Below are 14988 nucleotides of genomic sequence, written 5' to 3'. Positions count from 1 at the left end.
GAGAAGCAGGTGCTGGGTGCATTGAAGAGCTTTAATAGGAGGAGTAGCATGGGCTGGAGTGCTCTGACCTCCTGGGAGATGGGACCCACCCCAGCACCATGGCTCTGCTGCTGGCTCCTGCTTGAACCCCCAGCCTGCCCAGGGAAAGAGCTCCAGGAACCAACCCACAGCTTCACCCAGTTTGTGTCCATGGGGGACTGGGGTCAGGCTGCAGCTGCTTCTAAACCAGGATTTTAGTGTCAGTAGGATTCCAAACAATGTTGCTGCCTTCTTTCTAAATTTTTCTTTCCATATTGTCATTTCTGTTGAATATGGAAGTGATGGCAGGATTTGCTTTCTGCCTACTTCAGGAGCATTTATAATAAACCCAAAACCGAGCAGGTGTGTTCACCTCTGCTCAGCTTTTTAGGAGAGAGCTGGGGGCATGGGCTCTGTCCCCTCCCCACAACACCCTGTCCCCTTCCCAGGAGCCCCACCAGCCCTCACAAAAGCAGAACTGGCAGCTTTTGTTGAGATTAAAATACCACACAGGTCTGCTGTGCTTTTGTTTTTAAATGCTCGAATGCATTAGCATTGATTTATTTTTAATACAACCAACCACCTGTGATTTTGGGTATTATTTCTATTTCTTCTCTTTAGCAGAGGTAATTACAACGTAGTTCTTGTGCTGTGCTGCCCTGGGGGATGGCTTGGGGCTGATGGCAGCACCAGGTACCTCTAACACCTTCTCTGTCCCCAACACCACTAAATAATTCCCTTATTCAGTGCTTGGATGAAGCTGCACATGTTGTAGGAAGCCTAAAGAAAAGCAAAAAGCTTTTTTTATTATTATTATTTTTATTCTCGTCTTTTATTTTTCCTTTTTTTTTTTCCTTAATCCCAACAGGCCTCCAGGAGAAAGGCCACAGCCCTTTTACTGCCTGCAAGGGTGGGCAAAGAGCAGAGAGGTTCAAGGTCACAGGTAAACACCCCAGACCTCCTCCAGTCTGTGTGCCTGACCTGCTCTCTCAGCAATGTTTTGAATCACCTTGCACATATAATGAAAGCACAGGCAGGAACTCACTAAGCAAATGAGCCCCCCTTTTAATTCCATTTGCTTACACTGCTTATTTTTCTCCCGCATAATTATTTTTAAGGAAAATTTAAGTTTGTTTAATGGGAACAAAGTTTAACACTCCATAAGCTTTGTCTTCTGCAGCCTTCCATCTGGTAAGCTTTTTTTTTTTTTTTTTTTTTTAATGTTATTTTTAAATCAGCCCAGTAAACTGTGTGCATTTAAGAGGCACTTCTCATTAAGATTAAATACTTTGATCTCATAGGATCATCTGTTTTTAAAGAGGTAATGATACCACTGCATTTTTTTTCCCAGTTAACCAAATTTCTCCTTGACCTGCCCAGCACAGGCACTGAACGGATGCAGCAATTGGAGCTGATCAGAAGGAAAAACAGGGTCAGGAGAAGAGCTCTGAGAGGGCACAGCAGGGACTGTGCAGAAGTGAGTGGCAAATGATGTCAGGGAAACATTTATTTATTTTTTTAAAGTACAGATGGCATGGGGGGGGGAAGAGGCTGCAAGAAGACCATGAGACATGGGTGTACTATATATAGATGTACAGCTGTTTCCTTCAGGTGTTGTAACTCAGAAACGTAGGATGATTAATTTTGAAAGTTGAAATGTATAGCAGATTCTGATTACATCTGAGTGTCTATAATTTAGCTACTTAGTAAAATTAACTTGACGTTTTTAGTGAGCTGTGAGGACAATAATGTGTGAAGAGACTGAAGAACAAGTTTGAATGCATGCTCTTCCCTTACCTCCCCCCCTTTTCAATTTGCAAAGTTTATTTTTAACTTTTGGAATTTTTCTGGCAGCTTTCCTCTAATCCAGACAAATGAGTTTGCCTCCCCCTGCTGTCAGCTAAAGATGACAACGTTTTGGGTTTGAGCTTTCCTTTCCCTTGCTGGACTTTGAGGTGCAAGTGCCCAGCAGCCAACTCAGGTAAGGAGCACAGATCCTTAGGTTGGGTTCTCCAAGGCAGAACATTCCCCTCAGAGCATGACACTGCCAGGAAGGCTGTGGGACCTCCCATCAAATCCCTTTTCATACTTCAGAGAAGGCTCATTGCAGGTCAAATCCTGAAAGTGCCTGACTGTATTTGGTTTCTTTAATAGAAGTTCACATGCACAAGGGTTGTGTGGGGTAGAGAATGTGCCAGAGCATCCCACTAACCAGTACCAGATTATCTGCAGTGCCAAGTGTGTGAATTCAGTGCAGGTTAAGAAGGGAGGATGCAACAGCTCTGACCATTTAATATCAAGCTGCAATTTAGAAGCAAAGTGATTTAGAGCATCTTAGTGGTATTCAGGGTCACCTGAATATCATCAAATTAATGTTGGGAAACTAATTTGAATGAACCAAAGGAGAGAGCTCTTGGCACTTATCTCAACCCTTTATGTGTCAGCACAGCCACAGCAGTGGGTGTAAGAGCCCTGGCTCCCTCCATCCCTGGTTCACTGAGCACAAATTCATTCTTGCACATTGGTTATTCCAGAGCATGCAGTCTCCCAGGACCCAACATAACCACAACCCTGTGCTGAGGTTTCCCAGACCTGGCACTAACCCTCTGAGATGACAAAAGCAAGTTATCTTGTGTAATGGGGACATCAACTTGAGGGGGGGAAAAAATAAATCACACTTAGTGTGAAATTCATTTAGTTCAATAAAGCATCTATTTCTGTACCCAACAATCACTCTGAATTATGGTCCTGTTAAGCTTTTTTCCCAGCTCACTTTGTGCCAGTGAGAGCAGGTTGCAGGTGCTCAGCTCTATGCTCAGAGCAATGGCAACACTGAAAAGGCAGTGGGCAGGAGGAGTGGAGCACAACTGGGTGTGGTTATGCTGCTGTTCTCTGGCCTTGACAAATACCATGAGTGTATTTATCAGTGTGGGACAGAAAAGCCCATAGTAAAATATTAATTTAAATTTCAGAATTAGTTTTTAGCAGAAAACATATTTCAAATCCGTTTGGCTGTGTCCCTTATGTGGCCTTCTGAGCTGTACAGATTTTGGGGGTGAGGAGGTGGGTAGGGGATGACTCCAGTGCTGTGTCAACAATCAGATGTCTTTCAGTGACAGCTTCTGGAAAGCAAGAGTCCAACTTCACCCACCTCAGAACCACAACCAGCACCTCTCCTGCACCCCACAACACTGCTGGCAAGGGCTGGGATCTGAGCTGAACTCAGGAAAAAAACACTCTGCTGTTGCTGCTTTGGTGAGTGCTCAAAGTCTCCTGCTTTAAACAAAATAGCACAAAACACACGTGTTTTTTTCATTTTAATTGTCTGATTCTAAGGAATATTTTCAGACCTAGCATCAGTCTTGTTTCTAACAGGGCAATAAGAAAGCTCAGCATTAGGCAGATTCCAGAAGAATCTTCCAGATACATTTACAATCAGGAACATTTCTCACATTCCTACAAAACAGGGTCAACTGGCAGAATTACTTTTTTTTTAACCTATATTCTTTTAGCAGTAGAGATACAGTTTGGGAAGTAGATCATGTTCTTGATTCTTTCAGGACCTGTTTGACTATAACAACAAATAGTTTTATAACATGACAAGTACAAATATAAAATTTCAAATGAGCTAACTTTAAAAAAAAAATCTGATTACCTCCTCCAATACCTCCAGTACCTTGCTTTCATAATAAATATTAAAAACCATTTTTTACATTACAGAAATCGTTAAATAAGTTATTTACCAAAAGACATCTTTTTTTGTCCTTTTTCTTTTTGGTCAAAGGTTGAGTCCATTAAAAGAGCTGAACCAACATTTTTACATCAATAAATAGTAAGGCATAAAAAGAAGCAAATCACAGGACTGCTTATTAGTGGAACTTTCTCCTTCAGAGGATCCTCTTTTTGCTGGTATAGGAAGGTGATTTTTGATTCTCAGCTGGTGGGACCTGGTTAGAAAAACAGTAATTATAACTATTTTACAGCAATGTACACAATTTGGCTCTATCCCTTGGTCACTGCCAGAGGATCTGCAAACACCAGTTTCGTGTTCAGCAGATCTTCAAATTAAATTGATGAAAATTCCATAAGCAGAAAGACTTCTTAATGTCATCCCTTTCTAACTCAAGGCTGAGACAAGGTAGAGCAGCTGTGTGGGGAAGGGTTCAAGGAGGCTCCTGCTGGTGGGGCACACATGGGAGCAGAGATTCATAAAAAGATCAGGGAAAAATTTAAGGAGAGGCCAGGTAATAATGTACAGTACTTCAGGGAGGAGTGAGGAAAAGGCTGGGATTTAGGAGCCAAGAAGCTTATTACATCCTTCTGGGAGTAAAGTCTGAACCTTCTGGGAGAAATCAAATCTGCACAGTGATTACTTAAGCACTCAAACTAATTTAATACACTGCATTGCAAACAGCTGTTTGCAAAAGCTTTGCCTATTGAGTCTACATTTGAAAAAACCCCAGCAGTTATTAACACATAGTCCAGCTCTAAAGAAGGGTGTCTTTTGTGAACTTATTCAGTAGACAGATTGGACTGTGTTCTGTGGAAGATAAACTACTGGAAGATGACAGACATGAATATTAATCTAGGGAAAGCATCAGAAAGGAGGGGGTTTAGCTGTTTATGTGGTCAGTCAAAAAACCTCTAAATTAAACATTAAACACTGCAGAATATTCATCATACTAAACAGCTGTCACCCAGGCTTGAATAGGTAGCAAACCTAAAGCAAATCAGTCTGCAAAATACTGCAGTTCTGCAAAATACTACTGACACAGCAATGCATATTTCTAGTGAGTATATGCCAAGGAATGAAATGCAAGAAAAATTTTTACTTACTTCTAGGTTTCCTCTAGCCTTCTTCAAGACATCATGAGTTAAAACCACTGGAAAGAGAGAGGAAATTAAAAAGTCTGCACACTCTTTCTGTATCTTTCTATATTCCCTGTGTTTCATGTCTTATGACCAATGTTAAATACTGTATAGGTTCACATATACAAGAAGGGCAGTGACCAGGCACACAGACCTCCCCCCATCAACTTTCTTACCAAAATCCAGAACTGTTGCTCCCTCCCCAGCCCTGCTCAGGTGAGGTACAAACCTCCAGCTGCAGCAGCCTCAGACCAGGGGCAATGCTGTACAGGCAGAGTTAGGGATGAGCAGGATGCCCCATTCCTGGCAGGGTTCAAGGCCAGGTTGGATGGGGCTTGGAGCAACCTTGGTGTAGTGGGAGGTGACCCTGCCCTTGCAGGGGTTGGAACTGGATGAGCTTTAAAGGTCCCTTCCAGCCCAAACCAGTCTGGGATTCTGGGCTTCACCTGGGATTGCAGGGCAGGTACCCAGCAGGAGGATGCTGTATCAGAACATCAGGAAAGTGGTTTTGGGTTTTTTTTTTAATGTTTTTCCACCACACCAAGAATAACACATGTGAAAAGTACACATAGCTCATCACTACATTTAATATCAGAGATCTGAGCAGTTCCCTGCCATAGTCAGGAGCTGGGTTCCCTCAATCTAAGTCATCAAAGGCAGAATTTCTGTTAAAATTAAGGAGAGATGGTGCATGATCTAACTACAGTTTGATCTCTTAGGTATTCTACTTGAGCTGGGGGGAGGGTGGTTAGAAGGAGGGGAGAAAAAATGATGCAGTGAGAAGGTTATGGGGGACAATGTGCTGGGAAGGGGACAGATGGCAAAGGTGTCAGCCAGCTCCTCCAACAGTTCAAGGACAAAACAACCTATATGTGCTTGGGGGAAATGATGTCAGTTGATTGCTCTGAAGGCTTTCAAGTTTTCTCTGTTCATCCAGCTACTCTGTCTCTGTGGGGACAGCATGAAACCTGTGAAGGGAGGAGGGGATGCTCCTAAACAAACCTGGTATTTAGAAATGTCAGGTTAAATATGTGATTCTCTAATCTCTGTCAGCTCCATAACTGCTGAAAAATACCATTCACAACTACCAATTTAATATTCCAGTCTCAAAAATAAACAATTTAGCCATAATAAAGATTTTTCATTACAATAATAAGAAGCCAACAACTCCAAGGGTAGAGCTGTCATGAGATAATTATACCCTTGGCAGATTACTGCAATTTGGCACCACGTTGTTACATGTTCAGAGGTTCAGATGAGCTTTATATGCAATGAGTTCTCTCACTAGTGCAAGCACACAGAAGACTCAGAGCCACAGGAATGTTCCAGTCTCCACCTCCAAATATATTTAGGAGAGCTCAACTAAATAAACAAGGGAACCTGGGTATCCTCAGCAGAGTGGGCAGCTAACAGGATGCTGGGACAATGAAGGGAGGCAAGGTCACCTACTGCCATGCCTCTGCTTCTTACTAGCAAAAGGAAAAAGGAAGAAATAACAAAACCCAACTGCAAGCATCCTAACAAAATTCAGCAGCTGCATGAGACCCACCATTGTTGCTGTATGCTTGGTCAGGAATTTGTGTTCAGCTGCAATTTAGTAACATTTCTGAAATTGCTCTTTAAGGCAAAGGTAACTTGACATCCATAATTCCCATAATCAATGAAACTTACAGAAAATCGTATCTGGGCCCTTCTGTGGAGCAGACTGCTCTCAGGTCCTAAAGCACTCTGCTAGTAAATTCATTGTACCTGGCAAACTACATTTTTCTTAATCAAAACTACTAAATTCAGTACATGAAGAGAATTTAGAGCACTGACACTAATAGCAAAGCTGCTGCTGGCCAGGCACTACTTTGCATTAAGGAGAGCTCAGAAAATGCAAATTTCATTTTATTGGGACCTAGTTCAGATGAGGCTGAATGCCCTGAAAAGGACTGAGCAAAATAAGGGGGAAATAGAATGTTTTCTTTTTGAATGCATGGGTGGGTGGAGGTGGCTGTGGGGTTAACATATGGGGTCCATGCTCTGCCCAGCCCTACTGAAATGACCCAGTATGTCTGAGAGGTCACTGGGACTCAAAACTGAACAAACTAAACTCTACCCCAGAGATATTATTTGGACAGACATAACAGAAAAGCTTTGATCTTTATATGACAACCCCAAATGAGCTATTTAACTTGAAAACCTGAGTAAAACATAGTTTGGGATTTAATGTAAGTGACCTGCACATCATTTAACACAACAAGTCTGAAAGAACTGACAAAAATCAAGCCCATAAATACTTACAAAAACATACCTTAGATATAAAAATTACAGGCTATGGAGGAAAATAGCATTTATTCTTCTACATTGCATTTAAATGACTTAAGTAACTTCCAATATTATGGCCATTTTGATAACTTTGTATCATGTGTAACATTTTACAGCACAGATAAATTACTGATAGCACAAGTGCCATTCCAGCATCAACTACTGAGTCCTTTAGTCCCATCTCCTAGGAGAAGGTAAAGAAATTTCTTTAAGAAGAAAAAAAAATCCTCCTCCTGCATTGCACATATTGCCATAGTATGAAGGCACAGAAGAGGTTAGCTCCATTCACATCTCTTCTGACAAGTGATTACATTCTTAAAACAGAAGAGATGGATCTCTTGAAACAGTCACTTGGCTTAACACAGCTACAGCACAACCCATGTCTCACTTGTTTTCATGTTCCCAGAGAAGTGTCTAGATACAGCTCATCAGGGTAAAACATTTCACAGGATGTCCTCATTTGCTTTTAAAAAATGGCTCAGAGCAAGCTTTTGTTTCCTGTGTTCTGAGCCTTCTGTTCTCTTGCCCTTAGCCTGGTGCAGAGCTTTGCTGCTGCTTGGGCTTCTCACAGCATTCCACTCACTAGAGGTAACACAGCAGCCAGGCCCTCAGCACACCCAAAAGCCTGATTCCACCTTTATCAAGTCTGAGGTCAAAAACTTTGGCTGAAACAGCCTAAGCAGCAGTGGTAACCTCACCTCAGCCAGGAGCTGCTGTACAGCAGAAAACCTGGGGAATGGCATTATCTGGAATAGGGCAACCCAATTCCTGGGAGTTATGGCATGGACTGACACCCTGTCTGTGGGCTGTGTAAAACCAGTAACTGTCTCTGGTGTTCTGCTGTTCCTGGGCAGGTTCCTCCCACTGAGCTCCATCAGCTCTGAGCCTCATGAAGTGTCACACAACTGATTGTGCCCAGGGAAAAGCCCAGTACAGCAACTGCAAAAGAACAGGTGCCCATCTAAATTTTGTTGTTTCTGCAATTTTAGAGACAGCCACGGACTACAAAACTGATAAAGCAGAGACTTACACTGGTCAATGATGACTTTCTCCATGTTTTCCTTCAGCTGGTTTGTGGAGTGCAGGCGTTTCACTGTGCTGTGTAACTTCTTCTCTTGCTCAGAGAGTTTCTTGCGTAACCTGAATATTTCTGCTTTCATTCCTTCATCCTAAATTGAGAGGAAAAAACCCACATAGAACAAAATATAGAAGTATGTTTTAAATTGTTAATTGCTAAATACTTTTGTCCAAGAGCCCTCAAGCTTCCTTAGAGCGTGAACAACTTAAAGGAGTGAAACATCACCGAGTGCTTGTCCTTCCCCATTCCCATCCCCATTGACACCAGATCCCATGACATCTGCCAGGAGACAACCACAGTTCTTAGCTGGCTTTTAGTGCAAGTCATTCTTCTGCTTCGCTGACATGAGTTGTAACACCACCACCTATTTTGGCTTTTAAACTTCCATTCCTCTGCTCTTTTTTTCTTCCTCTCAACTAGAAAATACAATGAAGGCCAGTGCTAGGGGACCAGCAAGTGTCCCCTCTGCCACGTTAAGAACTTCCAGCTTCCTTCTCCAGTGTTCTAACAGTGGATGCTGTCCTGTCAAAGGGGCCAGGATGCTTTCATTACAAAATTATTTGAGTGTGTCACTATTTAAGGCTTAGTTTTCACTACCAATTCCAACTCAGTTACAGTTAGAATCTTAAAACAGGATGAGTGAGTAGCCCTGACAGAGCAGTCTGCCAGAATCACTGATCTGGATTCTGATACCAACTTAAGCTTGTACATTTTTCTTGTTGTTGTGCCATTTGTTCAATAACAGTAACTTCTGGAGTTTGCCCCTGGCATTTAGCTCTTTAGAAGAACTGATTACTCACAGCTCCTGTGGGGCTGATGACAAGGCAGTGAGTGCTCAGTATCTTTTAGAATCAAGCTTCAAGAGAGATTCTTTCATGTACTGCATTTAAGACATCAGAAGCAATTTAATGTCCTTAAGATGTCAGAATGTTGGATAACAAACTCTGGAAAATATTCTTTTAGGCTCTAATTAGGTACAGTCCTGGGAACTCAGATTCCCCCAACACATTGAGGTCAGATTCTGAGAAGCGACTGATCCAGATCAAGAATGTTTAGATTTGGTTTGACAACAAAGCACTAAATACATCACATACACACTGAAAGACCTCTGTGTGTGTGTGTGTGGTATGTTCAGATCCTACAATCCAGGCTAACAGCTATGCATATAGAATATATACATAAGGACAGAAATGGAAACATTTGTCACATACACATCTTGCATAGGGAGCTGAAACACTAAGTATATTAGATAACAGTTCATTCTTACTGCTTTTCTGATGCTAGAAAATAACAAAAATGTTACTGAAATTATATATAAAATGTTTACTTTCCTAGAGTTGTTTATTTTCTAGCAATTGCCTGCTTCCTTTAAGAAACACAAACAAAAACCTAATTGAAAACGCTTTAGATTTATTTTAAAGCCAGAGTTTGAAAGTTTCATTACTGAGTGGTGGTATTATGACAATATAGATAATTCATTCCTCATTCAGTTTACTTCCATTCATTTGCATAGTGCAACCCTTTTTAGTTAAAATGTTATAAAACTTGTCTGAGGGTTTTGTCACGTTTTTTAAAAATCATCCTATTTTGCAGCTTAGGCATCAAAAGTGTAAAAGGAAGATGTAGCTCAGACTACATCAAAGTTGCTGAAGCTCCTGTTGTTACTATTATATACATAATCAAATTGAATTTAGTTCTGTAACAGGGAGTCCAAACCTTTTCTTGTTGATATAGAATGTTTGCCACCTGCCTAGGTTCCTGAATATCATGTAACAGGGTAATAAAGTATTTTGTAAATAAACACCTCAGTATACAATAAGATGAAGACAGAAAGCACACCTCCAGCCTGAGAGCTAACCAGCTCCTGGAATCCATATGACCAGAGGCTGGGCATCCTGGCTTCATGATTTTCTAAAGATTTCCCCAAATGACACATTCCTAACTGGTGCATCTTCCATGACACATCACTACAGTTAAAACAAAAACCAAAAAAAGCCCCCCAAAAGACCCAAAATGAAACATAAGAGTACCTGAGTGCCATGAGCAGTACCATGTCCAGCTTTCAGTGGAAGGGAAACTCTCCAGAGAAGCTTCAATAACCGTGCAGCCTCTTCTAAAATCTGCTGCACTGTGTGAATATTTGTGGAAAAGCTAAGCAGGGATGTCTGGTCTGGTACCTGTATCATAGGATTAGAGACATGTTATATTTTATGCTTAAAACACTAGGAAAATGTAATCTTAATGACTGGTTTAAACCAGGTGGTATGATTGCATATTTGAGATGATGTACACAGCTACTGTGTGCCACAAAAGCTCATTTGTTAGTTTACAAAGACTGCTGAATTATGCATTATCTGAGAATTTCAGGGAGAGTGGGGATTTATCCTAATCAATAACCATGATTAATAATGGATTATATTTACTAGATTTGCTGTGCCACATGGTAATTGTTGGCAACTCTCTTCTTTCTCCATTTGCATTTCATGTCATGTTATTTGAAAGTCAAATGATTACAGACATCAATTTAAGCAATATAGATGTTTCTTTCTTAGCAGACCCTTTAAACTGTTCCATTTAATGGCAAAATAACTATCAGGACACACAGAAAATGTTTTTCTCTGCTGACAGATGAGGAAAGCAAATTGAAGAAATTGCATAAATAAAATAAAAGAGGGAAAGAATGCAAGGGGAGCAAATGAATTGGCAGAGCAATGGGGATACAGAAGGGGTAATGGGAAAAAAAGCATTCACAGTTCCTGCCCCATGCAGGAAATAATTTGAATATTTCTTCAGCATTGTTATCTAACCAGAATCCTCCTGTCACATAAAACACCCTGTTTGCTAAGTAGTTTGAAACTCCAGTGATGTAAAGCTTGATAGGAAACTGCAAATTCTGAAACTTGCTGCTTTCATCTTTAAACCAAAAAAAAAAAAAAAAAAAAAAAAAGTTAAAAACTTAGCTAGAGATTGCTTTTTCAGTCATTATCTGTATCTTAACTGGGTCATTTGAAAATATATGATACTTCAGAGAGTCTCAAGTGTCATTCAGACATCATTTTACTGTGTATGCACACATGTGATACCACAAAAAGAATTTCAGAATTGGTGAAGACTGCATCTTCAATAGCTTTAATAATTATAATGAGAAAAAAAAGTAGTGTGGAGTTACCCCTGCAGTTACGACCAGCTGGATTTTGAAAAGCAGTGAGCATGGGTTTTTACACCACAAAATGACAGAGGTGGAAAACGACCTTCACCTTGTTTTCTTCCCCACTCCAAGGCAGGAAAGCATCACATGTAGTTTTTCAAACATTCCCATAATCTGTTCTTAGGAAGGCCTCCAGTTACAGTGTCTCTGAGCCCCTTTCACTCCTGAGTTTCACTGGTTTTAACTCTGGCACGTTGTTCTAAAGCCTGATCCATACCTTTCCTGTTGTGGTTTAGGTTTCTGAGTTCATTAATAGCTGCCAAGGACATGCACAGATCATTGCTTCCCTTTTGCTGAAGCCTGTAGGAAGGTTTGTCTTATCAGCCCACCCCAAATAGCTTATCATTAACTGGGTCCAGAAATTAACAACATTAAATATGAAAATATTAGCATAAGTAAACACTAGTTGTTCTCCTCATTCCAGAGGAAAAGGATAACATATCTCCTGATTCCAGAGCAAAAGGATCAGCATTATTCAGCACAAAGCAAACATTTAATTGGTTTAAGAATAATTAAGACTACAGATAGAGCACCATGACTTGATGTCACACCCTATGTAGAAAGGATGACACACGGTGTCTTAGAAGACAGTTTTAGATCATTAATGAGATAGTCAAGTTTCTAGACTGGATGCTGATTTTACTGAAGTGTTCAACTGGTACTGAGAAGTGAAAAAATATTTAAAAGCTTCCCTAAAATGAAACAGCCCTCATTAGCATTCATCAATGTACAGTTATCACCTGGTGTTCCTAAAGGGCTGAATACAAGTAGGTGAGGAACGTTATCAGCTGTGTATCAGATTGCTTTTAACTCTCTCATGTTTCCTGGGTTTACCCTAAGCCTTCATTACAAGAAAATCTCCTTATTTTTATCCTTAGGCTACTGACACATACCCATAGTTTAACACTTCTCTAAACTAATTTAGCATTTTATCTGGGTTTTTTTGTTGTTTTATCATTTCCAGTGTAACAATCACCAGTTTCCATAGTAAAAGCAAGTAGTTTCACTTCACTTCAAGCTGCAAGTAAAAGTGAGACTGCTTATTAAAGAACCTGAATTAATTAATTTATCCATAGCCTCATTAACCCAGAATCACAAACAGGTGCCCACATCTAGCTGAGTCCTGACTGTCAGGGTTGAGGTGTCTCAACAGTTACTCCACTCACGGTGTCTCTGCACCATTAACCCAATTCTTTGCTTTTGTAACCCAGACATTTTGAACCTCCCAGTAATATCCACCACCCCCCCAGCAGCTTTTTTACTGCTTACCTTTATTCCAGGCTCCTGCAGTTTTGTACCTGTGCCCTCTCTTAAAGGAATCTCCATTTCTGCCAGGACCTGCTGCCCTTCTGAAATCTGTTTCCTCAGGGCATCATAATCCTCGATCAGGCCCAGGACGTGGCGCCCGTTCCTGTCTGCCCACATGCGGTGCCCGGGCACCAGGCGAGGGGTGCAGGAGGATGAGGAGCTGCTGCCCTGGGAAGTGCTGTCTGCATCATCTTTAGAGGCTGAGTGTGTACCTGGGACAGAACAATAGTTCAGATTTTGTTTTATGGACTGGACTTGTGCTAAACAGCAAGTCCGGGGCACTGAGAACACAAACGTTTAAGATACTTCTGGTTTTGCAAGTGAAATGCAATGTCCATGTTTTTGGGGATCCTTGTGTCCCCCACAACAGCTGTTCCACACCCACTAAGGCACCATGTGACTGAGCTTTAGTATTCAAGTATAAAATGCACAGAGATTGGCAGCAACCCAAAAATGTTATCTGCTACATTCTGCATCTTTCTGTACAGGAGCACAGTTAAGTTCATGTATTTCATCTGAAATGTGATTTTGATTGGACATGATGGACCCACAAAAGAAATAAGGTGGGAAAAGACTTTCCTGTGTCTCATGAACTCTCACATTAATCCTCTGGCTGATGCTGCTTGCTCTGGGTGCTGTACAAGAGGTAGGAAGGCACGTTCAGAAAACTGCAGAGACCCCCAAAACCTCATGGTTATTATTGGTTCCCATTACACAGTGCTTGTACAAGCAGTAGGAGCTTTATGCTGTGAGTATGGAAAGCTGCTACTATGCAGAGAACTTTAGCATCAAGGGAGAGCATTTCTGTGCCCTCTGGATCCCATGTACATCTATACTGGGACACTAATATAGCCTGGAGTGTAAACACTATATTTTCCTGTATTTGCTAAAACAGCATCACTTAACAGTGATTGAAATAAAGGTAAAATATTCCTCAAGGGCAAAAAGGGAACAACTGATTTATACAAAGACCATTTACTGCACTTATTGATCATACTTTGAGAAATACACAGGCACCTATAGCAAAGGCTGTAGAGCTCTGCATTAAAAAAAAGAACCCCCAGGTAAGCAAAAGTTATGGCAGTCTAATGCAGGCATCCTTCCTGCCTGAAAAGACTGTTTTGGCATGAAAAGGAAGAGCCAGGTGGAGGCTGTAAGTATGCATTTCACCTCCCCAAGCACTGCTCCACCACTCAGAGGTGATGTTGTGTAAGGCTTCCAGAGCATCTTTAAAGAACAAGGCACAGGTTCTACAGTGGAACAAAAGCTTTTGTACCGTTCATTCCTGCGTAATGCTGAGATTCTTGTTTGAAAAGGTGGTTGATATTGACAGCTGAAATGGATCTCACTTCCTCTCTTTTTTCTTTTGAAAGCTGTTCCTCTAATTTTTCATGCAAAGATTTGTTTGTCTCAATGCTCCTTTCAAGCTGCACTCGCAGACTCTGTATTTCAGTCAACAGCTCCTGTAGGTCAAGTGGATTATTCTGATCTTTTCGGAATTCTTCTGATGCATCACATTTGGGATCTGAGACAATTGAAGAAGAAACACTTAACATCTTTAACAATTAAAATAATATTAGCCATTATCAGAATGCTGAGCAAGTAAAGTATAGCCAGCTTTATCCTCAATATTTAGAATTAACTACAAACAGCATTAAGATAATGGTTTGACAAAAAGGCATCTCTTAATTGCTTCTACCCTCAAAAGATTTAAAGAGCTGAAAATTATTTTTCACTTTGTCCATAAAATCTAATAAGTTTCATGCCAAAAGCAAAAAAAAAAAATAAAAAGAGAATGAAGACAATTTACAAAATTTGAAGTGCATTAATGCACGGTCTGGGGAAAGGAAGAGAAATGAGTAATCCTGGAGTGCAGAAGACGGGGGGAGTAGAATCAGGAGGTTGATTTTATACTCTGAAGAAAAAGAAGAATAGTGATCACCTGGCAACAAGAGGAACAAATCTGAACCTGAAAAAGTAAGGGTGGTGTTCACCTTGTCATAGCAGGAGGTTAGTACACAAACAACTCCATGTATTCTTTCATGCTGAAGCCAAACTGTTCTCCTGACAGTGGGAAGGGGCTCAGCTGCATGAAGGATGCTGCTGCTCTCTCATTTTATCACCAGTTCTGCAAGGAGTCTGACTTCCACCCCATGGCCAACTTTGGCTTAAAGCCTTGTGCCAACAGGGCTCTTCT

General features: G+C 41.0%; 1 protein-coding gene across 1 annotated transcript in view; it reads right to left on the bottom strand.

Moving 5' to 3' along the window:
- Window positions 1-3422: 3422 nt before the first annotated feature.
- The window catches only part of CDK5RAP2 (CDK5 regulatory subunit associated protein 2), a 70213-nt gene continuing 58647 nt past the window's right edge, over window positions 3423-14988 (bottom strand). The window contains 6 exon segments of the mRNA XM_071766657.1: window positions 3423-3965; window positions 4855-4901; window positions 8228-8366; window positions 10306-10452; window positions 12753-13003; window positions 14068-14316. Coding sequence (XP_071622758.1) covers window positions 3906-3965; window positions 4855-4901; window positions 8228-8366; window positions 10306-10452; window positions 12753-13003; window positions 14068-14316 — 893 coding nt within the window. The 3' untranslated portion in view covers window positions 3423-3905.

The sequence above is a fragment of the Heliangelus exortis genome, chromosome 22 (assembly GCF_036169615.1).
Source record: "Heliangelus exortis chromosome 22, bHelExo1.hap1, whole genome shotgun sequence".
Taxonomy (NCBI): Eukaryota; Metazoa; Chordata; class Aves; order Apodiformes; family Trochilidae; genus Heliangelus; species Heliangelus exortis.
This window is presented reverse-complemented; position numbering and strand designations above follow the sequence as displayed.